Here is a 27,975-nt window from a genome sequence, read left to right as displayed (position 1 = left end):
CAAGGCATCTTGGATTGAGAACTTGGCATTCTTAAGTGGGATTGTGAGCAGCTAGAGGTCGTGGTCTCTGTAGTGCCAATGACATGAGTAGGAAGAATGACGAGGTTCGGCTTAGGGAGTTGGGTGCTAATTTAAAGGGCAGGACCTGCAGGGTTGTGATCTCAGGATTGCTCCTGTGCCACATGCTAGTGAGGCCAGAAAAATTATACAGTTTAACACGTGGCTAAGGAATTGGTGTAGGAGGGAGAGCAGAAGTTTTTTTTTTGGATCGTTGTGCTCTTTTCCAGGGAAGGTGTGAGTTGTAGAGAAGTGACTGTTTGCACATGAACTGGACGGGTCTAATATCCCAGTGTGAAGGTTTGCTCATGCTGCACGGGGATGTTTAAACTAGAGTGCCACTACAGATCGTGCAGAGGTTGTGAAGACATGTTGTTAAGACCTCAGACGAAGTATGGTGTGGCTAATGTCCTGCAGAATGTGTACTGCAGGAAAGGCAAGGCAGATAAACTCAGGGCATGGATCAGCACGTGGGATTATGATGTCGTAGCCATGAGTGAGAGTTGGTGGCAGGGCTGGCAGCTCAATACTCCAGGGCTTTGCTATTTTACATTACAACAGGGTGGGAGGGATTAAATGGGGAGGGGTGGCATTATAAATCAGGGAAATTGTCAGGGCAGTGCTCAGCCAGGACAGATTGGAGAACTCATTTAGCGAGGCTCTATGGGTAAGACTGAGGAATAAAAGAGGTATGACCGTGATAATAGGACTATATAACAGATCACCCAACAATCCGTGGGGATTAGAGGAACAAATTTGTAGAGAGAACACAGACTGTTGCAAGAAACATAAGGTTGTTGTAGTCAATTTTAACTTTCCAAATGTTAGGCCAAAAGGCTATAAGATATAGGAGCAGAATTAGGCCATTTGGCCCATTGAGTCTTCTCTGCCATTTCATCATGGCTGATTCATTTCCCTTTCACTCCCTTCTCCCCTTCCCCTTCATGCCTTTACCAATCAAGAATCTATCAACCTTTGTCTTAAATATACATAAATGCTTGGGCTCCATAGCTGCCTGTGGAGATTAAATAAGTTCCTCCTCCTCTCTGTTCTAAAAGGATGCCCCTCTATTCTGACGCTGTTCCCTCTGGTCTTAGACCTTCCTGGGGGAAGCAACAGCAGCTGTGCCTCTGACACTGCGTGTGCCCCTGTGGCTCAGAAGGGTAGGGAACTAAAGAGGATGGCAGCAGTAATAGGGGACTCACTCTATAGTCAGAGGGACAGACAGGTGATTCTGTGGCTGCAAAAAAGAAACACGGATGGTAGTTTGCCTCCAAAGTGTCAGGATCTGTGATGTTTCTAAACATGTCCACAATATCCTGAAAAGGGAGAGTAAGCAGCCAGAAGTCGTGGTACATATTGGTACCATCGACATGGGTAGAAAGAGGGAGGAGGTCCTGAAAACAGAATACAAGGAGTTAAGAAGGAAGCTGAGAAACAGGATCTCAAGGGTAGTAATCTTGTGATTGCTGCCTGTGCCACACGGCAGTGAGTATAGAAATAGAATGAGGTGGCAGATAAATGCATGGCTAAAGAAGTGGGGCAGGGATATGGATTTCTGGATCATTGGGACCCCTTCTGGGGCAGGTGGGACCTGTACAAAAGGGACGGGTTGCATATGAATCTGAGGGGGACCAATATTCTTGCAGGCAGGTTTACTAGAGCTCTTGGGAGTGGTTTAAACTGAAATGGCAGGGGGATGGGAACCAGTATGATAGAGCTGAGGATGAGCCAGCAGGTTTACGAGTAGATGATGTAATATGGATGTAAATAAGGACAAGTCAATGATTGGGTATAACTGCAGACAAAGCAGAGTGAAGCTCTGCCACAGAGGTAAAATTCAAAAGGGTGAAGAATACAGGACTGAAAGTGCTGTATTTGGATGCGTGTAGCATTCGGAATAAGGTGGACGAACTTGTGGCACAATTAGAGATTGATCGGTATGACATCGTGGGCATTAATGAGTCGTGGCTGAAAGGTCATCGTTGGGAGCTTAACATCAAAAGATACACCTTGTATTGAAAGGACAGGCAGGAAGGCTTAGGCGGTGGTGTGGCTCTGTTGGTAAGAGATGGAATTACATCGTTAGAAAGAGGTGACAAAGGGTCAGGGAATGTCAAATCTGTGGGTGGAGTGAAGAAACTGCAAGGATTAAAAAAAACATTATGGGCCTCCAAATAGTAGCCAAGATGTGGGGTTGAGATTGCAAAGGGAACTGATTTTAGGAATGAGTGAAGGTCATGTCCTGGACAGTGAGAGTCCATTGTGATGGATGTTACTGCCTTGAGGACGTCCTCGATGGTGGGAAGAGTAGTGCCCGTGATCAAGTTAGCTGAGTGTACAACCCTCTGAAGCATCTTTCAAACTACATATTGGGGCCTCTGTACCAGGCAGTGATGCAATCAGTACAGTGCTTTCTACTGTACTGTAGATTTGTGGAAATTTGCAAGAGATTTCACTGCCAAATCTCAAATTCCTAATGAAGTAGAGTCACTGGCATGCCTTCTTCGTGGTTGTGTTAAGCTCAGGATAGTTGATGCTAATGCCCAGGAGCTTGAAACTGCTCATGCTGTGTTATAGAACATCGAACATATCTGGGAGTAAACATCTTGTGAACTATGGTTTCAGCAGACAAGGAAATATGTATTGTAGCAGATTTTTTTTGGTGTTTAGAAATACACCATGGTAACAGGCCCTTCTGGCCTACTAAATCCATGCTGCCCAATTACAACCATGTGACCAATCCATATGTCTTTGGAATACTGTAACATCAAGAGAAAACCCACACGGTCACAGGGAAAAGGTACAAGCTCCTTATAGAAAGTGGTGGATTGAACCCGGTTGCTGGTGCAGTAAAGGGTTACCATACTGGCCTGGGCAATATTGGGGTTGTCTGTGCCACTGTCAATTTTAATACACAGCAGTAACTTGTAACTAGATAGCTGAAGATAAACTTCTCTGGTTTAAATGAAACTGAAAAGCCTCTGTTGGTTCCTTGCCTTACTCTCTCCCCACCTTTGTCTTATCCTCTGCCTGTTTCAACTTAATTTGCAAATTATGCATGTTTAATCTCCTCACTGTAGTGAAAGGTTAGCAATTTGGAATATTAATTCTGTTCCTCTCTCCACAAATGCTTCCTGACTAACAATTCCAGCATTTCCAGTCTGGTCTAATTGTTGAGTAAAATGTGGCACTTCCTATATTTCATCCTAATTGGAACTTTCTTATTTTAGATTTGTGTCCTTTCTGGTGGTTGGGTGAAAAAAGCAAACAGCTCGTACAATTATGGGAAAATTATATTTTAATTATGGAAACATTGGAAGAAAATCAAGTAAGTAATTCATGACTAGTTTACGTCAACTGTCACTGAAAACTGCCATAGCTTATAGAAACAACAAATTTGCCAATCCACTTCAAGGTTCTGCATGTGTTTGAATTGAGGCCAATCAGTGGCCGGAAGTGTGAGACTCCATAGCTCACCTGGGTTAGCTGACTGAGTACATAATACATAGTACATAATACACCAGTACATAGTCTGGTGTTTGAACAGAGGCCAATTAGGTACCGGGATTGATTGGCAGGAACGAATAAAAATAAAAGGTAGGGCCCAAAATGTTGACTGTACTTCTTCCTATAGATGCTGCCTGGCCTGCTGCGTTCCACCAGCATTTTGTGTGTGAAGCTGTGGTGATAGTGGATTTGTTAGTTAAGGGAAAAGAAACGAGGTTCTGTGGATGAGAACGAGATACCCGGATGGTATGTTGCCTCCTGGGTGCCAGGGTCCAGGACATCTCAGATCGAGTCCTCAGCCTTCTTAGGTGGGAGGGTGAGCAGCCAGTGGTCGTGGTCCATGTAGGTGCCAATGACATAGGTAGGAAGAGTGACAAGGTTCTGCAAAGGGAGTTCTGCAAAGTTAAAGGGCAGGACCTCCAGGGATGTAATCTCAGGGTTGCTATCTGTGGCACGTATTAGTGAGGACAGAAATAGAAACATCATACACATGACTAAGGCGTTGGTATCGGAGGAAGGGTGTCAGACTTTTGAATCATTGAGCTCTCTTCCAGGGAAGGTGGGACCTGTACAGAAGAGGCAGTTTGCACCTGAACTGGAAGGGGACTGATATCTTAGCGGGAAGGATTGCTCGTGCTGCACTGGGTGGTTGAAACTAGAGTTGCAGGGGGATGGGAACCAGAGTGCCAGTACAGATAGTGGAGAGGTTGTGGAGACATGTTAAGACCTCAGACAAAGTCAGGAAGCAGAAGGTTGAGCATACTGTATATTTCAATGCAAGAAGTATTGTAGGAAAGGCAGATGCGTTCAGGGCATGGGTCAACACATGGAAGTATTCTTTCATAGCCATTAGTGAGACTTGGTTGCAGGAGGGGCAGGACTAGCAGCTCAATGTTCTGGGGTTCTGTTTTATCTGTGATAGAGCAGGAGGGATTAAAGGAGGAGGGGTGATGTTACTCGTCAGGGAAAATGTCATGGCAGTGCTCAGTCAGGATAGATTGGAGAACTCAACTAGTGAAGCTTTATGGGTGGAACTGGCAAATAAGAAATATATAACCACATTAATGGGGCTATATTATAGACACCCAACAATCCAAGGGATTTAGAGGTACAAATCTGTAAAGATTGCAGACTGTTGCAAGAAACATAAGGTTGTCATAGTAGGTGATCTTAACTTTCCTCATTAGCTGGAAATCCCATAGTGTAAAAGGACTAAATGGGATAGAGACGGGAAAATCTGCAGATGCTGGAAATCCAAGCAACACACACAGAATGCTGGAGGAATTCAGCAGGCTAGGCAGCATCTGTGGAAAAGAGTACAGTCGTATAGTTGCTGTTTTGGGCCCAGATCCTTCATCAGGACTGGAGAAGAAAAGGATGAGGAGTCGGAGTAAAAAGCAGAGAATATCATACTGGACTTGAGTGCTGCGACTACTGCTACTTGTGTATCCAGTAAGACGATATGGAAAGGAAAGAAATTTGGGGGTCATTTAAAGCATATAACACTTATATTCACTGGGTGACTAATGTGATAGCCATGGTTTGGTCTTTTAAATTTGTTTAGATTTTAGGAAATCTTATCTAAGTTTTAAAATGATGATGAAAAGGATGGACATGGAGTTTGAACAAAGAGTCATTAGGGCATGAATTAGATTACTGTAGCATTTCTCCCAACTCGACGGGAGGAGAAGATGGCAAGCGGAGTTCACCGGACACTTGCAGCAGCCACTCCAGTGGTGATGTCTGTTATTTGTCAAATAGAGTGCCTTGCACAATCCTGATTTGATGGAGACGGATGTGAGAGCACGGAGGAACATCTGAAGAAACTTCTGAAATGCCTGCTTTGCTGCTGCTGCTACTGTATGGTCTGAAATCTCTGGAGGGGAAGGCCCCAAGTCCTCAGCTTTGCTTGTTGCTCGGCAGCCGGGGCAGGGTCGAAGCGCTCGGCAGAGGATGGTGCTCGGACAGGCTGTATCGGAAGAGCTGGTCAGAGGCTCGAAGTTTTCGGACGGACTCAGAGTCCACTGCAGTCGGGTGCTTCCAGTGCATCGGCAAGTCGTCGGCGCTTGGAGGTTCATGGCAGGGAGAGCTTCTCCCTTCTGCCGCCTGCGTTAGATGATGAGTTGATCGGGACTTTGAGACATGTGGTTTTGTCAGCTTTAGTCTTGGTTTGTCCTGTTTTTTTTGTGATATCATTCTGGAGGAACATTGTATCATTTTTTAATACATGCATTTGTAAATGACAATAAACGAGGACTGAGTGTCCTCATAATCTAATTTCAGAAGATTTGGACAAAGTTCCTCTGTGGTAAAGAGTGTTATAATGTAGTCAGTGGAAGATCTGATGGATTCCTTTGTCTTCTGTATCCTTGTTGAGGTACTTTGTTGAAAGTACTTCTTATGTTGGTTGCTTTTTTTTATTGCTTCTGTGGGTCTGTGATATTTTGTCAATCTCATGGGTTGAATATGTATGCATCATGGAAATGATGGTGAATTTTGGAACAAATGATTTACTTTTGGAGTTTCTACTATCTATGTATTAACATGAGAATTCTTTGGTTTCTTAGGTGCATGTTATAAGACCAATTTTGCCACGCCTTAAAAGCCTAATGGATGCCACTGTTTACGATGGAAAAGGTGATTGTGACTCCCAACTGCATTATCTGTCAATATTTTTAACTCATTACAAGACGCAGCTCAGGTTTTGGCAGTTTGTCTTCTTGGTCCTGAATGCACTTGTTTAGAAGGAGGATTATTGGTTCCTAGCAGCAAGGTTAATTTAGATTATCTTTTAGTAATGTTTCAGGAGGATGGGAAGTACATTTCTTGGAGGTATATCAGAGACAAATAATCTATTTATCCCAATTATGGTAACTTTTAAAAATAATTTATAGTTTTAATTATTATAGAACAAACTAAACTGTATTGAAAATTGGGGATTAAAGTAATTGGTGGTTGTGCTGAACGTTACTTGCTGAGAATGAGCAGATAAGTATTTATGGTATGTTAATTATATTGAATGATTTCTTTTCATAACTATGCCTTCATTGGGAACTCCATTCTGGATCATATTTAGTTTTCTATCAGCTAAGAGGCCAATTTCTGATTTTCTGTGTATATATGTGCTTTTGTTTCACTCAGGCAAAATGGTTTATTGCTTGGAAGTGTTGTACATCATATCTAGAAATAGTCTTGTTTTGACTAACTATGTCATGCTTGCTTCATGTGTCAATCACTATGGTTTATGAACAGTAAATATGCACTCTGATCTGTCCCAGAGACTTCCCTCTTAGTGAAAGTTGCTTCTGGTGGGTATGTATTTTTCTGTGTAATTAACATGCTTTGCTTTGAAGGGTGACCTATCAAGCATGTGTTTAATTTCTTGCTGATGTGATGCATAGTGACTTCCCCATCTCACTTCAACTCTCTACCACTGAACAAGAATGACACCCAAGTGTGTCATATTTAAAATGTTATTGCTTCTGTGGTTCAGAACTTCATTTTTATTTTAAATAGATGGATGGAAGTTGATTAACAAAATGATATATTTATATATTATCTAGGTAATTCGCTTTTCCACCCATCTTGGCTCCTTTGTGCCTATAAACGCATGTTTGAAAGTGAAAACAAAACTGTGATGAAAGAAGGTCTGTTTCATTTCCTGGATCTTAATATCATGAAATATTCAATCAGAACTCAAGAACTGTCTGATGTAAGTTCATAAAATTTATTTCATTAAATGAAAGCCCTGACTTGTTGCACAATAGAAAGAAGAAATTTCATATCTTTGGTTAATATACAAGTTACTGAATGATTAGCATTTTGTGTTCCTGATCAGCATCAGATAAAGCTGGACTCGTCTTTCAGAAGACCATAAGACAGAGGAGCTGAATTTGGCCATTGGGCCCATTGAGTTTGATCGTGGTTGATTTAGAAGCTGTAACCACAGCCAAAATCTTCAATAATTGACATTTACGTTTGTATTTGAAGCTGCATTCTACAAGTATACGTCACTTGGACATTTTCACTTGACAATTGTGATTGACAGAGGATGAGAGGCAATTTGATAGAGGCGTTTAAGATTGAGAGGCATAGGTAGAGTGGACAGCCAGCACCCTTCTCCCCAGTGTGGCCATGGCGGATACCAAAGGACCTCTGTTTAAAGTGAGCAGAGGAAAATTCGGGGAGATGTCAGAGGAAGGGTTTTTTCACACACTGTGGAAGCTTAGGAGGCACTGTTGGGGGTGGTGGTAGAGGCTGATTGATGAGATTCGGATGGCACACGGGTGTAAGATTATAGGCTGTGTAGGAGAGAAAGGTGAAATTGATCATGGAGTACGCTGACAATATCATGGACTGAAAGGCAGTTTCTGTGCTGTACTGTTTGATGTGTTTGAAAGTTTTTATTGTGTATCGTTTATCCTTTCTGGCTTTTCATTGTTTTCCCTTTGCTCTTTAAATTTGTACTGATTCAAGATTTTCTTCATAATTTAAGTTTATCTGTGGGCCAGTGATGGATGCTCTTTCAGAAAGTGCACTCTACAGCAGGTAAATGGCTTATTTTTCCTTCCTTTCATTGGTGTTGTTTCCTTTCCATCTGCCCTGATGTGTAATTGCATCTTAACATTTCAGATCGCCTGATCAGATCATTGGCAGCTGTCCTGTTTTAGCAGTAAAGTTACAGATATTGCTTGTTGATTATATGGAAAATATACCTGAGAAGTTCAAAGGTGAGTTCTGGAAATTGATAGAACTTGTTCTGAAGTGATGAATGAATTGAACTGAAGTGGTTCAGGATGACATTTACATAACCTCGCAAACATGAGGAATTCTGCAGATGCTGGAAATTCTAGCAACACGCATCAAAGTTGCTGGTGAATGCAGCAGACCAGGCATCATCTCTAGGAAGAGGTACAGTCGACGTTTCGGGCCGAGACACTTCGTCAGGACTAACTGAAGGAAGAGATAGTAAGAGATTTGAAAGTGGGAGGGGGAGGGGGAGATCCAAAATAATAGGAGAAGACAGGAGGGGGAGGGATGGAGCCAAGAGCTGGACAGGTGATTGGCAAAAGGGATATGAGAGGATCATGGGACAGGAGGCCCAGGGAGAGGGAAAAGGGGGAGTGGGGGAAAAACCCAGAGGATGGGCAAGGGGTATAGTCAGAGGGACAGAGGGAGAAAGAGGAGAGACAGAGAATGTGTGTATATAAATAAATAACGGATGGGGTACGAGGGGGAGGTGGGGCATTAGGGGAAGTTAGAGAAGTGCATGGATGTTCAGTCCCTATATACTTACATCCCCCATCAGGAAAGTCTCAAAGCTCTCCGCTTCTTTTTGGATTCCAGACCTAATCAGTTCCCCTCTACCACCACTCTGCTCCGTCTAGCGGAATTGGTCCTTACTCTTAATAATTTCTCCTTTGGCTCCTCCCACTTCCTCCAAACTAAAAGTGTAGCTATGGGCACCCGTATGGGTCCTAGCTATGCCTGCCTTTTTGTTGGCTTTGTGGAACAATCTATGTTCCAAACCTATTCTGGTATCTGTCCCCCACTTTTCCTTCGCTACATCGACGACTGCATTGGCGCTGCTTCCTGCACGCATGCTGAGCTCATTGACCTCATTAACTTTGCTTCCAACTTTCACCCTGCCCTCAAGTTTACCTGGTCCATTTCCGACACCTCCCTCCCCTTTCTAGATCTTTCTGTCTCTGTCTGCGGAGACAGCTTATCTACTGATGTCTACTATAAGCCTACTGACTCTCACAGCTATCTGGACTATTCCTCTTCTCACCCTGTCTCTTGCAAAAACGCCATCCCCTTCTCGCAATTCCTCCGTCTCTGCCGCATCTGCTCTCAGGATGAGGCTTTTCATTCTAGGACGAGGGAGAGGTCCTCCTTTTTTAAAGAAAGGGGTTTCCCTTCCTCCACCATCAACTCTGCTCTCAAACGCATCTCCCCCATTTCACGCACATCTACTCTCACTCCATCCTCCCGCCACCCCTCTAGGAATAGGGTTCCCCTGGACCTCACCACCAGCCTCCGGGTCCAACATATTATTCTCCGTAACTTCCGCCACCTCCAACGGGATCCCACCACTGAGCACATCTTTCCCTCCCCCGCCCTCTCTCTGCTTTCCGCAGGGATCGCTCCCTACGCGACTCTCTTGTCCATTCGTCCCCCCCATCCCTTGATCTCCCTCCTGGCACTTATCCTTGTAAGCGGAACAAGTGCTACACATGCCCTTACACTTCCTCCCTTACCATCATTCAGGGCCCCAGACAGTCCTTCCAGGTGAGGCGACACTTCACCTGTGAGTCAGCTGGGATGATATACTGCGTCCGGTGCTTCCGATGTGGCCTTCTGTATATTGGCAAGACCCGACGCAGTCTGGGAGATCGTTTTGCTGAACACCTATGCTCTGTCTGCTAGAGAAAGCAGGATCTCCCAGTGGCCACACATTTTAATTCCACATCCCATTCCCATTCTGATATGTTTATCCACGACCTCCTCTACTGTAAAGATGAAGCCACACTCAGGTTGGAGGAACAACACCTTATATTCCATCTGGGTAGCCTCCAACCTGATGGCATGAACACTGACTTCTCTAACTTCAGCTAATGCGCCACTTCCCCCTCGTACCCCATCCGTTATTTATTTATATACACATTCTTTCTCTCTCTCTCTCTCTCTCTCTCTCTCCTTTTTCTCCCTCTGACTATACCCCTTGCCCATCCTCTGGGTTTTCCACCCCTCCCCCTTTTCCTTCTCCTGGGCCTCCTGTCCCATGATTCTCTCATATCCCTTTTGCCAATCACCTGTCCAGCTCTTGGCTCCATCTCTCCCCCTCCTGTCTTCTCCTATCATTTTGGATCTCCCCCTCCCCCTCACACTTTCAAATCTCTTACTAGCTCTTCCTTCGGCTAGTCCTGGCAAAGGGTCTCGGCCCGAAACGTCGACTGTACCTCTGCCTAGAGATGCTGCCTGGCCTGCTGCATTCACCAGCAACTTTGATGTGTGTTACTTGCATAATCAGTTTTGATTCCATGGTTGGCCACATTGTGGAAGTAAATTAAAAGCTATATTGATTATAACTAATGATTTTCATTGCTTCTCTTTGACCCCCTTCCATCAGGCAGGAGGTACCATGGCATTAGGAAAAGGACTGTTAGGATGGGAATCAGCTTCTTCCCCCAGCCTGTGAGACTATTAAACTCCCTGCCACCATCCAGTTCTCATCACGTATGAAGCACCAGTAGCATTACACTGTTTACTTTTTGACTTGTGTTGTAAATGCACCTTGTGCTAAATGTCGGTCTTCTGGAATGTATTGTTTGTTAATTTACTTGTGTGTTTTGCTTTGTGTGTTTTGCACCCTGGTCTGGAGAAATGTTTTTTCATCTGGTGGTTATATACCTGTATGGTTGAATGGCAATAATCTTTATCTTGAACTTCTGTTTACTGTTGGAGGTAACTTGAAATTTATATTAGGTTCCTGTTAATTATTTAAAGAAATAATCATCTATTCGAGCCACTTAATTATGAAACAAGCCAGATCAACAAATTACCTTCAAGTATAATTAACAGTCTCTTCTGAAAGTTTGATCAAATGCTTTTTCAAAATCCATATAAATATCCTAAATATTCCACTTTGCATCTCTTCATAACATTTAATTAGGTTCACTGGGCATATCCTCCTCACAAACCCAGGCTGTCTGGTAAAAGAAATAATTTAAAAAATTCAAGCACCTTACTATTAATTGTAGACTCTAATATCCTGACTACAGATATCAGACTAGAAGAAAGAAGAAGAAAGCCCTTAACTCCGAGTGGAGTCATCAGGATGCTGTCATGATAGCGTTTTTTTTTTAGCAGGCTTTCTTGTTTTTACGAGGCCAAGTTACTAGCTCGACACTCAACCCAGCACGGATGGAAAGCGTGCAAGGGAGCCGGCTGGATTCGAACTCGGGAGCCTTCGCTCCGAAGTCTGGCGCTGATGCCATTACGCCACCATATCAGCCTGATATCAGAATAACTATTCTGTAATTCTTTAGCTTTCCTTTTTCACTTTCTCCATATAGAGTGATGGTATATACAGAGTTCCAGTTAAAAAAAATTGTTCCTAAGTTGCAGAATTTGCAGGTATATGTTGTGCATATCTATCTATTGAGACATAGTGAGAATAGGCCCTTCTGGTCACCCAGCAGCCTCTGATTTAACCATAGCCTAACCATGGGACAATTTAGAATGATGGATTAACCTACCAACTGGGACCTCTTTGGATTGTGGGAGGAAACCAGAGCATTCAGAGGAAACCCATGTGGTCACGGTAGAACATACAAATTCCTTACAGGCAGCAGAGGGAATTGAATCTGGATTGCTGGTACTGTAAAGTGTTGTGCTAACCACTACGCTACAATGTTGTCCCACATCTTATTTTTTTTGATACGGTTGTTTTCTTAATTACTGTTGAATTTTATAAGTTAATTTTGGTGACTTCCTGAATCCTCTCAATGTCTTGGATTCTGTTCTCTTAAGCTGTAAATGTTGGTGCAAAGTAATTATTTAACAATATTTAACTGGTTTTCATTTATAGCATTACTATTGTATTTTCAAGATGCTGCTCATCTCTTTTGTAGTAAAATATCTTTTTTTACTTTGATTTGAATTTCTTTACATGCTCAACTATTATTGCTGTTGCTTTTGTTTTGACACGTTTTGCTTTCCAATGTGGTTTTGTAATCAGCTTCTGCCTTTTTAGATGCTTTACCTTTTTGTTTTTGCTTGATCCTTTCATCTTCCTTTATGATTTTTTTTTTACGTTTTAGAATTAGCAGAACTGAGGATGCAAAAATTTGTTCTATGTCACCTACAATTCTCAGTTGAACACCTTCCACCGTTTAACTGCATTTTTACCCATCCGTCGATTTCCAGAATTTCTCGTGGAGTGGGTAGTCAACTTTACCCAAACATGGAATCCTTTGCTGCTTTGTTTTGTTCCCTGCTGAATATTACATTAAATGAATGACATGGTAGTGTAGTGGTTAGCACAACGTTTTACATTACCAGCGACCTGGGTTCAATTCCCATCGCTGCATGCAAGGAGGTTGTACATTTCCCCTGTGACTGCGTGGATTTCCTCCGGGTGTTCCAGTTAATTAAACCTAATATGATCAGCCCATTAGTTTGTGGACATACTGTTATAAAATCACTCCCACATACACTCTAGAAATGATTTTCTGGCTCCTGTGCCTTCTCTCTTATGATAGTAATAGGAACCCTTACCTTAAATTATTTGCGGGTTTAGTGTAACTTATAGATGGTGTGTAGTACTGGATGCTGGTGGTAACCGTGCTTCTCAGCTGCTTCAGCTTCACAAATGCTATGATGATCATCACACATGTAAGCACTGACTGCTTTGTATTTTCCATCCCATAAACGTATTGCTCCTATTTACTTCACTGGCCAGCATAAATCTGACCTGTGCAAGGATTTATACTTGGCTGCTCCAGGTAGCTTTTACCTGTTTCATTAACCCAATTCAAATGAAATGAATCAGTGATTTTGCATTGAGAGTAATTAAGCATCTTTTTGTTTGTTTTTCTGCTAAATTGGTAATATAATTTACATACAGATGTTGTCCTCAGCAAGAGTCGCCAAGACTGATACTTCAGAGCTAATATTTTACAGCATTATAATGGTGCGGTCACTTGAGTTGAATATGATCTCCTAAGGGGTTTTCTATTCATGGGTCCACAAGTGAGTGTAGAGGCCGACCATATTCTACTGCAGTGTGGGCAAGAGTAAGTTGTGGCTGTGGTCAGTGGTTGGGTCTTTTGGTTGTTCAGTCCCTCCTTTCACAGCTGCTTCTTGTTCTCTGTGGCACAGGGGAGGCTGTTCCCACGTAGCATAACGCTCTCTTGGACAGATTTCCTCCTGGTGTATCTGCTGAGTGCAATATCTTCCCAGTTTTTAGATGTAATGTTGTATTATAGTGCAAATCTGAATGACATTGTACACCACAAAATGTACCTTGAAGTGTTTAATACTATCAACATTGATGGATAAAAATACCATGTTCATATCAACTACAATTTGGAAATGTTATAACTTCAGTTCAAACCCACAGTCTTTGGAAGCTGGAAGGAGTTTGCAGTTTGTTTAAAATGCGCTGCACTTTAATCAGCTGATGTGGAAAGCCAAACACTCTTTATTTCCTTTCATTAGGAGACTTCCTCACGAAGTTGATTAAGAGCGTGGCCACCAAGCACTGGTGTGCCATCCCCGTTCTTTTCATCTCTCAAGCTCTAGAGCACATCCCATCTTGCCAAATCTGGGGAGTAGAAGGGCTTCGTGCTCTTCGGTAAGGATAATTACAGGAAAGTAGCTTTAACTTTACAATCACTGATTTTAAATGCAAATTTATCTATGCTAATGGATATAGTGATTAAGCAGAAACTACATCAATATTGGAGCCTGGATATACACCCCGTGGCCACTTTATTAGGTACACTTGTACACCTGATTGTCAATGCAAATATCTAATCAACCAATCAAGTGGCAGCAACTCAATGCATAAAAGCATGCAGACATGGTCAAGAGGTTCAGTTGTTGTTCAGACTAAGCATCAGAATGGGGAAGAAATGTGATCCAAGTGACTTCAACCATGGAGTGATTGTTGGTGCCAGACGGTGGTTTGAGTATCTCAGAAGCTGCTGATCTGGGATTTCCTGGGTGTATAATTCAATTACAGATCTGTCTGTGCTGAAGTAAATGTCAACAGGAAGAAATACCTGGCGATCTACTTCCGTATCTTGCCATGAAAACCCTCTGGCCATCTGCACAATCCATAGGCTTGCCATGAGTCGACGACAACTCAGTGGCACTCAACAGCAACAAGGATGGGTTTAAGCTTAACTTTTTTAAAAGCAACCTGAAAAGCAAAAGTCTTCCAAGTACTAAATAAGAAATTTTTAACACGAAGAGCACCTAATGGCATGACCCTTATGTCATGGAATGTGCTGGTTTTGGTTGGCGGGGGAGGTGGTAGAGTAATGATTAGTGCAATCACTTTACAGTGCTAGCAGGCACCAATCAGGGTTCAAATCCCGCCAGTCTGTTTGTAGTTTGTACATTCTCCTGTTCCTCCGGGTGCTCTGGTTTCCTCCCACATTCCAAAGGTTTATTAAATTGTGGGCTTGCTGTCTTGGTGCCGGAAATGTGCCAGCACAGTCCTCGCTAATTTCATTTGACACAACTGACACGTTTCACCTCATGTTTCTAAGTGAATATGATAATTAAAGCTAATCTTTTAATACCCAAACACATTAATGGAATAAAAATCAATGACTGTGTTCCCCTTTTTGAAATGCTCCCCATTTTTTATTCAAAGTATGTTTGTTATCAAACTATGTATGTAGTATACAACCTTGAGATTTGTCTTCCCTGCAGAAATCCATGAAATAAAGAAAATCATGGAACGCATTAAAAAAAACATCAATTTCCCCCACACGCAAAAAAAAAAAACAAATTGCACAATGGCACCAAAAAACCAAGCGAGAAACAAGGACTATAAAGCACAAAATCGAGTGAGTCTGGGCACATTCAGTTCAGTTCAGCTCAGTTCAGGCCGCACCTATTCAAAATTGCCCAAAATAGCAGCAAAGACGTGACCAGAGCCCAGAAACATCATAATATGAACTAGAGAGTCCAGTCCACAAACTTTTTAAATATTTGACTGTCATTTGCAGTTCATTTTTCTCATTAATTTTTCATCTGATATTTTACAGGGAAGTATTGCGTTGTACTCTGACCAATCACCAAGTTTTGCTGCGAGGAGCGGCTCAGTGTTCCTTTCTAAAAGCGGCTATGCATCTGACTAATGTGGTAAGGGAAATTTTACTTTGTAAATTTCATCTTGGTATACTGAATCTGTTATACACATGGATTCAACATGAGTTCCTGTTGGATTTAATTTAGACACTTAAGATCAAAAGCCAAAGTAGCTGCAATAATGCTGTAGCTGCTTCATCAGAACGTTACTCTCTTCAAAGACATAAAACATAGGAGCAGAATTAGGCAATTCAGCCATTTGAGTCTGCTCTGCCATTCCATCCTGGTGGATTCATTATCCATCTCAACCCCATTCCACTGCCTTCTCACCATAACCTTTGGGCGTAACTAATTAAGAACCTATCAACCTCCACTTTAAATATACCCAATTACTTGGCCTCCACAGTCATCTGTGGCAATGAATTCCACAGATTCACCATCCTCTGACTAAAGAAATTCCTCCTTATCTCTTCTAAATGAACGGCATTGTATTCTGAGGCTGTGCCCTCTGGTCCTAGACTCCCTCACTGTTTGCATGCAACTAGATTCTTTGCATACAGTTCTGATGGGAATCATCAGATATTCCCATGTAGGACTACTACAGCTGAAATCCACAATCACAGCCATGGGTACTGCAGAAAACAACATTGTTTAAAGAAATTTTAAGTTATTGATTCTCAAAATCTACTGGCCTAGGGCAGCAGCCTTGGGTTGTGAGTGCCATTCCCCTTTAAGGAAATAGGACCATGGAAAGTGGGCTGGTCTGCAGGTAAGATTGAAATGCAGAAGCCTTGAATTCCCCACTGCTGACTATTTTGCTGACGACTGTACAGTCTCTGGAATATAAAGTAGAAGAGCTCAGAGCAAAGTTGCAGTACCAGAGGGACATCAGGGCCTTGTGTACTTTGTTTCACTGAAATATGGCTGCAGCCCAAATACTTCACCATCTACCGAAAATCATTGCAGGGGATTTCCACCAGGCTAACTTAAAAAAACTACCGTCGGGCCGACTGGTGGTGCAATGACATCGGCGCCGGGCCCGGGAGAGGAGGTTCCCGGGTTCGAAACCAGTCGGGGCCACTCCCGAGTACGCTTTTCATCCGTGCCGGGTTGAGTGTCGAGATCGCAGCTCAACCTCATAAAAATAAAGGGAAAAATACTGCGAAAATGTCTGAGTGAGGAGTGGCGTGCCGCACAGTCTCTCTCACTCTTGCTCCGCGCCTTGTAAAAAAAAAACCATGAAAAAGACATCATCACAGACGCAGACACACATGCAGATGTGCACGCACGCAGGCACACGCCAAAATAAACCAAAAAAACTACCGTCAACGTATCACCTGAGGCGTCAACACAGTTGGCCACTGTTATACCACCATCAAGAATGCTCATTGTGCCATCCCATGCCTGCACTTGGAAAGTCTGATCACCTGACTGTATTTCTACTGCCAGCGTACAGGCAGAGACTAAAGACTCCAGCACCAGTGGTGAGGATGAAAAAGGTCAAGGGAAGAGGAGGAGTGCCACTTTGAATCGGAAAATTGGACAAAATTCAGGAATCTGAATGACTGTGCCACAGTTTTCACCGAAGCAGAGGAGAACCACTTTCAATTGGTGAATTGGACAATATTCAGGAATCTGAATGACTATGCCACAGTTTTCACTGACTTTATCAAGTGTTGTGTGGACAACTTGCCAGACATACCCGAACTAGAATGCATGGATGAACCAGGAGATTTGTAGTCAGCTGAGGGCTAGATCTGTGGCATTCAAGATCAGTGACCCAGAGCTATACGAGAAGTCCAGGTACAACCTATGGCTATTTAAAAGTGAAAAACAATTCCAAGTGAAGTTAGAGATAGAATTGGATGCACATCAACTCCGGCAGTGTTTGTAGGTTATTACTTCCTACAGCGTGCAGCCTAATGTCATGAATAGTGAAGCTTCACTCCCAGATGAGCTCAACACCTTTTATGTACGCTTTGAGAGGGAGAATAAAACTATACTTGCACAAATCTCTTCAGCATCTGGTGACCCTGTCTTGGAGGCCAACATCAGACCACCTTTCGTGATAGCATCAGGTTCTTCTGGTGTATTTAGTATGGCACTGAAAACCTGTGCCAACTAACTGGCGGGAGAGTTCAAGGACATCTTAATTCTCTTACTGCTGTACTTGGAGGTTCCAACCTGCTTTAAAAGGGCGACAGTCATACCAGAGCCCAAGAAAAGCAGGGGGAGCTGCCTCAAAGATTACCAGCCAGTGGCACACACATCTACAGTGATGAAGTGCTTTGAGAGATTGACCATGGCCAGAATCAGTTCCATCCCCAGCAATGAGCTGGCACCCATGTAGTATGCCCACAACTCACTCACCCTGACAGTATGACTTTGGAACATGGGAGGAAACCAGAGCATCTGGAAGATGACCACTGAAAGAATGTCAGACTCCTTACAGACAACTGTGGGGGGGGTATTGAATCCTGAACCCCTGAATTTACAGTCGGCATTGTAAATTGTTGCACTAACCACTATGCTACCGTGCAGCCCAAACAGTCAAGAGTTAAGAGTTAGGAGATGTTACATAAAGATTTTGGATAGTGAAAAAAATTGTGTAAAATATTCAAGCAGAATTTCAAAAGCTAAAGTTATTGAAAGAAAAAGGTAGAAAAAGATCATTTGAGTTCAAATCCCAAGGAATTAGAGTCATAGAAACAGGCTCTTCAGCCCATCTAGTCCCTGCTAAACTATCAATTTGCCTTGTCCCATCAACCTGCACCCAGACTATAGCCCTCCAGACGCTCTCTGACATTTCATGCTTTCTGTCGTCCATTTGAATTGAAGAGGCTTTTTCTCAGAGGACAAATTCAATAATTGATATCTTGGATAGAATCCTATATTTTCTGGGGCATAAAGTGACAAAACTTGCTTATTTCTTTCAGTTTTTAAAAAGTTGTGACATGCTAGCAAAGGTGTCACCCTTCTTGTAGAAACATAGAAAACCTACAGCACAATACAGGCCTTTCGGCCCACAAAGTTGTGCTGAACATGTCCCTACCTTAGAAATTACTAGGCTTACCTATAGCCCTCTATTTTTCTAAGCTCCATGTATCTATCTAAAAGTCTCTTAAAAGACCCTATCGTATCCGCCTCCACCACCGTTGCCAGCAGCACATTCCATACACTCACCACTCTCTGCGTAAAAAAAAAAAAAAAAAAAAAAAAAAAAAAAAACTTACCCCTGACATCTCCTCTGTACCTACTCCCCAGCACCTTCAACCTGTCCTCTTTGTGGCAATCATTTCAGACCTGGGAAAAAGCCTCTGACTATCTACAAGGTCAATGCCTGTCATCATCTTATACACCTCTATCAGGTCACTTCTCATCCTCCGTTGCTCCAAAGAGAAAAGGCCGAGTTCACTTAACCTATTCTCTTAAGGCATGCTCTCCAATCCAGGCAACATCCTTGTAAATCTCCTCTGCACCCTTTCTATGGTTTCCATATCCTTCCTGTAGTGAGGTGACCAGAACTGAGCACAGTACTCCAAGTGGGGTCTGACCAGGGTCCTATATAGCTGCAACATTACCTCTTGGCTCCTAAATTCAATTCCACGATTGATGAAGGCCAATACACCATAAGCCTTCTTAACCACAGAATCAACCTGCGCAGCTGCTTTGAGCATCCTATGGACTTGGACCCCAAAATCCCTCTGATCCTCCACACTGCCAAAAGTCTTATCATTAATGCTATATTCTGCCATCATATTTGACCCACCAAAATGAACCACGTCACTGTTATCTGGGTTGAACTCCATCTGCCACTTCTTAGCCCAGTTTTGCATCCTATCAATGTCCAGCTGTAACCTCTGACAGCCCTCCACACTATCCACAACACCTCCAACCCTTGTGTCATCAACAAACTTACTAACCCATCCTTCCACTTCGTCATCCAGGTCATTTATAAAAATCACAAAGAGTAAGGGTCCCAGAGCAGATCTCTGAAGCACTGCACTGGTGACCGACATCCATGCAGAATATGACCCGTCTACAACCACTCTTTGCCTTCTGTGCCAGTTCTGGATCCACAAAGCAATGTCCCCTTGGATCCCATGCCTCCTTACTTTCTCAATCAGCCTTGCATGAGGTACCTTATCAAATGCCTTGCTGAAATCCATATACACTACATCTACTGCTCTTCCTTCATCAGTGTGTTTAGTCACATCCTCAAAAAATTCAGCCAGGCTCGTAAGGCACAACCTGCCTTTGACAAAGCTATGCTGACTATTCCTAATCGTATACCTCTCCAAATGTTCATAAATTCTGCCTCTCAGGATCTTCTCCATCAACTTACTGAGGGTAAGACTCACTGGTCTATAATTTCCTGGGCTATCTCTACTCCCTTTCTTGAATAAGGGAACAACATCTGCAACCGTCCAATCCTCCGGAACCTCTTCCGTCCTCATTGATGATGCAAAGATCATCACCAGAGGCTCAGCAATCTCCTCCCTCACCTCCCACAGTAGCTGGGGTACATCTCATCCGGTCCCGGCGACTTATCCAACTTTTCAAAAGCTCCAGCACACCTACATGCTCTAGCTTTTCAGTCTGCTGCAAGTCATCACTACAATCACCAAGATCCTTTTCCATAGTGAATACTAAAGTGAAGTCTTCATTAAATACCTCCGCTATTTTCTCCAGTTCCATACATACTTCCCCACTGTCACACTTGATAGGTCCTATTCTTTCACGACTTATCCTCTTGCTCTTCACATACTTGTGGAATGTCTTGGGGTTTTCCTTAATCCTGTCTGCCAAGGCCTTCTCATGGCCCCTTCTGGCTCTCCTAATTTCCTTCTTAAGCTCCTTGCTACTAGCCTTATAGTCTTCTAGATCTCTAACATTACCTAGCTCTCTGAACCTTTTATAAGATTTTCTTTTCTTCTTGACTAGATATATTACAGCCTTTGTACACCATGGTTCTTGTAGCCTACCATCCTTTCCCTGTCTCATTGGAACGCACCTATGCAGAACTCCACATAAATATCCCCTGAACGTTTGCCACATTTCTTCCATACTTTTCCCTGAGAACATCTGTTTCCAATTTAAGCTTCCAATTTCCTGCCTGATAGCCCCACAATTCACCTTACTCCAATCTTGTCATCTCTGTTCATTTATTACCAATTGCTCTTTTATCCTCATGTGGGTAGGAAAACTCTTTTATGTGTTATTAATTTCAATAGTGGTCTGTGGTAGAGTAAATTTTCATTTGCAGATTGTTTCGCTTTTCCTCGAGAATGCTGATTTTAAACCTGCTCCATTTTAACTAGTTATATATGATCTGTGAGCAAATACTGTTTAAATATTGATTATTTTATATGCTTAGTTGATGTAATAAGGATAAAATTAAGTTTTTGCTTGAGACGTATCTCTTGCATCAGATTATGATGAATGGGACTTCTGGTTTAAATGGTGATGGTTTAGTCGCTTAAAGCTGTTGCTCCATTTTATTTCTTATCTCTGCACTTGTTCATTCTTTTTTTTTTACTCCAGATTGTTAAATTTTTTTTTCCCTCCTGCCTGCGAATACAGCTGTCTTACAATGGCTTTAAAGACCACTAAAGTGGGGAAAAAAGAAGTTCCTGCGGCTGGTTCCTCAGCCGAGATAGTTTCCATTTTGGAACATCACTGACAAGTTATAGTATCTGAACTTAAGTCTGAATTTAAGACTTCTTTCGGTTCGCTCGAATCCAAATTAGATCAAATTAATTCCAAAGTGGAGGATCATACCGAACGCCTTTCTCTTCTTGAGTTTGCTACCGATGATTTAGAGCGTTGCTTTCACGATTTGGAGACTGGTTTGAGGGATTATATCAGCAAGTTCATATCCAAAGTTACGGATCTGGAAAGTCAGAGCAGACATCAAAATCTACGAATCCTCAGCTTGCCGGAGTCTGTCGGAAGTGGATATCCAGTTGAATTTTTCTCTACTTTGTGAGATTTTTGGGAATGATATTCTTCCGACCCCACCCAAGTTAGACAGAGCTCATCGTACTTTTACGCCTAAACTGGAGTCGGGCCATAGGCCACACCCAGTTTTCATTGCTATAAGGTGAAAAACCTTTTGATGATGGAAGCACGTTGGAGAGGAAAGTTGGAGTACATGAGTCAATCTATCCGTATTGTTGAGGATTATGCTTCCCAAGTTCTGAGTCTACGTGCCGAATATAAAGGAGTCACGAAAGAGTTCTACAATCTCGGACTCAGGCCCTCTCTGCGTTTTCCAGCTCGTCTCCGAATAACTCTCGCTACTGGAGAAAAAAAGTGATTTAACTCGGTTACAGAAGCTCAGAAATGTATCGAAAGTCTCCCTGCTACTTCCATTTCCTCAGATTTGATTTGATTATTTAAAATGGTGGACAAGTACTTGTTTTTCTTTTTTTTTCCTGATCTATTTCAAGTCAGTGAATTTTTTTCATAGTTTCTTGAGGATAGGTTACTGGGTAAAGTTTGTTTATGTGTTTCTTAGTTCATTTCTTTTGGACTATTACTTTGAGTTAAGCTTAATACATTTTGGTGGAATTGTTTTTCTTTTCTCTAAGGGTAATTCAAATTCATAGTGCGTAAGTTTTCTGGTTTTTGAATTGTTAACAAATGGAGCTTATGTTAATATTAAGAACCTGGAAGTTGGGTTTTGGGGTGTTTTTTTTTGAAGAGCTTACTGCTGATCTTAGGTAGCTTTCTTGTTGTGGGATTTGGTGGGGGGAGGGAGGTGGGATCTCTATTGCCAATAGCATTTATAGAATCTTTAGTTATTCAGGACACATTTCTGTCCTGATTCTCCTGTTTTATATTTTTGCCCCAGAGATGTTATTTGTTTGTTTGATTTTGGTGTTGCCTACTACTCTCCATGTTTTTTTAAATGACAGTCCATTGAATTATCAGCTGGAATGTTAAGGGATTGAACTATCCTGTTAAAAGAAGGAAGGTATTTTCACATCTTAAGCAGCTTAAAGCTGCAATTGCTTTTCTGCAAGAAACACACATTCGTAGTTCTGATAATTCCTGTCTCATGTCAAGGTGGATGGGTAGCACTTCCATTCTTCTTTTCTGGCTAAAGCCGGGGCGGGGGATCTCTATTCTTATAAATCAAAATGTTCCTTTTGAGCTTCATAACAAAGTACCTGATACAAATGGTCATTTTATTATTGTTTCTGGGGTAGTCTTGGCTAACCTGTATGCTCGCAATTCAGATGATGTGGAGTTTTTTGATCGTTTTTTCTCTTTATTGCCTGACCTGAGCTTATATTCTCTTATATTGGGCAGTGATTTAACTGTTGGTTGGATCCAGTTATGGATCGATCGTCCTCTGTTCCTAGACTACCAAGTAAATCTGCTTTATCAATTCAGTCTTTCCTTTCGAATTATGGTATCTCTGATGTTTGGCATTTTCTTCATCCAAGTGAGAGCGATTACTCTTTTTTTCACATGTCCATCATACTTTTATTAGAATTGATTATTTTTTAATTGATAATCTGCTGACCCATCTGTTTGCTCTTGTGATTTCAGATCATGCCCCAGTTACCCCGTCCATATTTCTTCCTGGTCTCCCTCAAATGAACAAACATTGGCGTTTTAATCCGACCCTGTTGTCGGATAATTTTGTAAAATTTTTGAAGGACCAGATAAATTTTTTTAGATATTAACATGTCATCTGAAACCTCAACTTAGGTTGTCTGGGATGCCATGAAAGCATATCTAAGGGGTCAAATAATTTCATATTTGAAAAGAAAGACCTACGCAGAGCGATTAGATCTGGTCAATCAAATTAAAGTAACCGACCAACTATATGTTCAGACCAAAAATCCGGAACTGTACAAGAAGTAAGTGGAACTTCAAACTAAGTTTGACCTTATTTCCACTCATCCAATTGAACGCCAACTTCTTGAATGTAAGAGCCGGTTTTATATTCATGGTGATAAATCCGGTAAATTTTTAGTCAATTAATTAAGATGCTCTAAAGCTAAACAATAAATTACTAAAATTCGAGTGGGAAATGGGAACATTACCTTGAATCATTCTGAAATCAATGATACATTCAAGAATTATTATTCTCGACTCTATTCCTCTGAATCTTTAAATGATAGCATTTCTGTCGAGCATTTCTTAAATAGTTTAGATATTCCTTCGCTTTATCCTGATCTCAAAGTAAAACTCATTGAGCCATTATCATTAGAGGAAGTATCTTTGGCCATTTCTGCACTGCAGTCTGGTAAATTTCCAGGACCTGATGGGTTCTCTGCAGAATTCTATAAATCATTTTCCTCACTGATTTTGCCTCAATTAACCTTAGTTTTACCGGAATCGTTTAAACATAGTCAATTGCCAGCAACATTTAATGAGACAAATATCATTCTTTTAAGGCAAAGATCCAACAGAGTGTTCCTCCTGTAGGCCGATTTCTTTGTTAAATGTTGATGTTAAAATTTTGGCTAAAGTTTTGGCTCATAGATTGAAGAACATTGTACCCTCAATCATTTCTGAAGATCAAACTGATTTATTAAAAATTGCCTCCCTTTTTTAATATACGGCGTCTATTTAATATCTTATATTCACTTTCAGTTGGGGCTCCTGAATGTGTCATCTCTTTCGACACAGAAAAAGCATTTGATCGTGTGGAGTGGAATTATCTTTTTGTGGTTTTAGAAAAATTTGACTTTGGACAATGTTTTATGACGTGGATTAAATTGCTATATTCATGTCCTACTGCTTCTGTTTTGACCAACTCTCAGCAATCCCAACCTTTTAACCTTAAACGTGGCACCTGGCAAGGGTGCCCTTTAAGTTCCTTACTTTTTGATCTGGCCATTGAGCCACTGGCGATTGCATTTTGTAGCTGTGTTGAATTGATGGGGATTTGGAGGCGGGGTGTTGAGCATAAAGTTTCTCTTTATGCTGATGATCTTTTACTTTTTATATCAAATCTGACTACCTCTTTGCCCCCAATGTTTTCACTTCTTAATAAATTTAGCCAGCTTTCCGGATACAAACTTAATTTACACAGGAGTGAACTCTTCCCAATTAACAGAGAAGCACAATTATTGGAATTTCATAACCTCCCTTTTAAAGTAGTATATAATCAGTTCATTTACCTTGGTATTACTGTAACAAGGAACTTTAAGCATCTTTTTTGAGAAAATTTTACTAATCTTTTAAATCATACTCTTTTGGTACACCTGTCACCTCTGTCCATGTCTCTGGTAGGTCTTATTAATGTTGTTAAAATGTATATCCTTCCTAAATTTTTTATACTTATTCCAATCTTTACCAATTTTTATTTCTAAAGCTTTTTTTGATTCGTTAGATTCTATTATTTCATCCTATCTATGGAAGGGCAAACGTCCCAGACTTAATAAAGTTCACCTTCAAAAACCTAAAAGGGAAGGTGGTATGGCCTTGCCCAATTTTCGTTTTTATTACTGGGCAGCCAATATTCGTTGCCTTACCTTTTGGTCTTTCTTTCATAATCAGCCTGACTGCCCAAAATGGGTGGCAATGGAGTTGAACTCCCATAAGGATTTCTCCATTTCCGCACTTCTTGGATCCGCACCACCTTGTCATTTGCCTAAGCTAAATTGTTAATCCCCTCAATAGACATACTCTGAGACTATGGGCTCAGTTCAGTAAACATTATGGTCTTTATGGTTTCTCCCTCTGTAGTCCCATCTTTCATAATCATCTTTTCCGACCTTCTATGCAAGACTTAACAATTCATGATTGGTACAAAAAGGGCATCAGGCGTTGGTGAAGATCTTTTCATAGACAATTGTTTTGCAACTTTTGAACAACTGTCTGCAAAGTTTAATCTACCTAATACTTATTTCTTTAGATATCTTCAAATTAGACATTTTATTAACCCTTTAGTACCAAATTTTCCTGAGATGCTCGGAAAAAATGTTGTGGACTTGTTTCTTTGTATAAACCCATTGAATAAATGTTTAATATCTAATGTTCATGATAAGTTAGCGACCTTGAGGCGTGCCCCCTTTGATAAAATTAGAACTGTCTGGGAGCATGACTTAAATATTTCTCTGTCTGAGGTTTGGGATTCAATTCTTAAGTCAGTTAACTCAACCTCTTTATGTGCTTGCCACTGCCTTTTGCAGTTCAAGGTTGTACATAGTGCTCCTATGTTTAAAGCCAAATTATCACGGTTCTATTCTGATATTAGTCCCTTTTGTGACAAGTGTATAGTGGGTGAGGCTTCTGTTATCCACATGTATTGGGCTTGTCCTGTTTTGGAGAGATGTCTTTTTAACTTTATCCCATATCCTTAATTGCCACTTAAAACCTAACCCTTTGATTACTCTTTTTGGCATTTTGGGTGAAGTTGACACACGCTTGAGTCCGACTAAACGGCGAACATTGTCTTTTGCCTCTTTTTTGGCTAGATGTTTAGTTCTTTTTAGGTGGAGAGATGTTGCACCACCCATTCATGCTCAATGGCTTAGAGACATTATGTCCTGCTTAGACCTTGAAAAGATTCATTATTCACTTCTTAATTCGGACATAAGGTTCCATAAGGTGTGGGGACCTTTTCTTGATTATGTTCATAACTCCCCTTTAGATTAAAGGTCTATCTTCCTTTTTCTTTCAGTGATTTAATCCCTTACATCTAGCTTTCTTTTCTGGTTAACCTTTATGGATTTTTTTAATGATGTGAGATATATTATAGTTTAAAATAGTAGGCAATGCACTTTTTTTTATATTCACAACTCTGTAGTGACAAAAGCTCTGATTAACTTTTCTTTATATCGTAATGGTTGGCTTGGAGTTGTGTAGTGGGAGGGTGGGGTGGAAGCTGACTTTATATGATTTTATTTTGGGTGCTTTTTCTTTACTGTTATAATTGTACACTGACATGTTGGTTTTGCACTGTATAAATTTCCTTTGTTTTTTTTTGTTGTAATGTAGAAACTTGTGGCTACAGGGGTCAGGGGGTATGGAGGGAAGGCTGGTGCGGGGTTCTGAGTTGGATGATCAGCCATGGTCATAATAAATGGCGGTGCAGGCTCGAAGGGCCGAATGGCCTACTCCTGCACCTATTTTCTTTGTTTCTATGTTTCTAACTCATAAAAAAATTAATTAAAAATAAGATAATGATGAATAAAATCCATATTCTTATGAATAAAATCCATATTCTTATACGTTAACTTCCTCGTTAATACAACATTTGTTTTTTTTTAGGAACTGGTGACGCTCTCTGACATTTCAAACTTTCTGGCATCCATTCGAACTGAAGAGGCTTTATCTCGGGGGACAAAATTGTGGATGGAGGTGGGAGCAAATAATTATTGGGCAAATCAGCTGTGAAGAGTTGAATCAATAATACTGAATTAGTTGTCTACTATTTCTTGCAGTGTTAACTTTCATTAGTGCATTTCCCTTTCCTTCTTCCATTATGGACAATTTTTAAAATCTACACCAAATATTTGCTTTTTGAAGTTTTTAAAGATCTGTCCGTGGTTACTTTCCTCCCTCCTGTAACTTCCCTTCCTGTTTCTTCACTGTTATCACTTTGGTTTCTCCACCATTAACAGCTTGTTTTAGTACATTTTCCCCAGGACCTCGAGGGTTTCCTCCAGGTGCTCCAATTTCCTTCCACGTTCTGAAGATGTATGGGTTAGGGGTAGTAAGTTGTGGGCATACTAAGATGGCGTTGGAGGCATGGTGACTGCCTCCAGCAGGCTGTGTTGGTCATTGATGCAAATGACATATTTCACTGTGTTCTGATATGCACGTGACAAATAAAACTCACCATCTTCTTTAAGGCCCGAAGCTCTTGAGTTCCTTCCATGAGTCTCTCTACCTCTGTAATCTCTAATTCCAAGAGTCAACTTCTTTTGCTTTTACAAACTTTGTTTTAACTTTGTTTAATGATACTCCTGTCAAATAGGATGATCTGTTGTATCAAAAATGCAACTTGTGTGCTTCTTAAAGAAGAGAAGAGTGGTTTGCTCCACTAGTTTACACCATTTATTTGAATTCCTACTTTAGAAGGATTTTAATGTCTTTATTCCACTCAATCTGCCTTTCCCAGGCTAACACACAAAATGCTGAAGGAACTCAGTATGTCAGACACATCTTTGGAAAGAAATAAAGAATCAATGTTTCAGGCCAAGACCCTTCATCAGGACTGAAAAGGAAGGAAGGAAGCCAGAATAAGAAGGTGGGGGAAGCAGAAGGTGTACAAACTAAAAGGTGATGGGTGGAGCCAATAATGTGGAATGTAAGGAAGCTAAACAGTCTGGTTCAGCAGGTCAGGCAGCATCTATGGAAATTAATTGGTAACCCTCAAGACCCTGGTACATAAGGGTCTTTCCTCTCACATCCTTCCTCCCGTGGTACTGTGAGATCTAACAGGATGATTTTCTTGTTTTCGATGGACCACAGTGCGATGTCTGGTCGAAGTGTGGTTTGCACCACCTCCAGAAACTGCAGCTTCCTCCCCACATTGACCCTTCCATGATTTGGCAGTTTGCAGCAGATTGGACCTGGGTCTCATTGATATAACTGGCGTGGCCCTCA

At 41.4% G+C, this 27,975-nt stretch overlaps 1 protein-coding gene across 2 annotated transcripts in view; it reads left to right on the top strand.

The window, feature by feature from the left end:
• Positions 1–27,975, top strand: part of LOC140201612 (probable methyltransferase TARBP1) — a 398,438-nt gene that overhangs the window by 2,123 nt on the left and 368,340 nt on the right. The window contains exons 2-9 of one of the 2 annotated variants that reach the window (XM_072265979.1): positions 3,291–3,388; positions 6,135–6,204; positions 7,131–7,279; positions 8,063–8,115; positions 8,200–8,297; positions 13,792–13,927; positions 15,354–15,450; positions 26,635–26,724. In XM_072265979.1, the coding sequence (XP_072122080.1) occupies positions 3,291–3,388; positions 6,135–6,204; positions 7,131–7,279; positions 8,063–8,115; positions 8,200–8,297; positions 13,792–13,927; positions 15,354–15,450; positions 26,635–26,724 (791 nt within the window). The remainder of the gene's footprint in view (positions 1–3,290; positions 3,389–6,134; positions 6,205–7,130; positions 7,280–8,062; positions 8,116–8,199; positions 8,298–13,791; positions 13,928–15,353; positions 15,451–26,634; positions 26,725–27,975) is intronic. The other variant, XM_072265981.1, reaches the window with a different exon arrangement.

The sequence above is a fragment of the Mobula birostris genome, chromosome 8, assembly GCF_030028105.1.
Source record: "Mobula birostris isolate sMobBir1 chromosome 8, sMobBir1.hap1, whole genome shotgun sequence".
Taxonomy (NCBI): Eukaryota; Metazoa; Chordata; class Chondrichthyes; order Myliobatiformes; family Myliobatidae; genus Mobula; species Mobula birostris.
The sequence above is the reverse complement of the archived record's forward strand: the minus strand, read 5'-3'. Positions and strand labels throughout refer to the sequence as shown.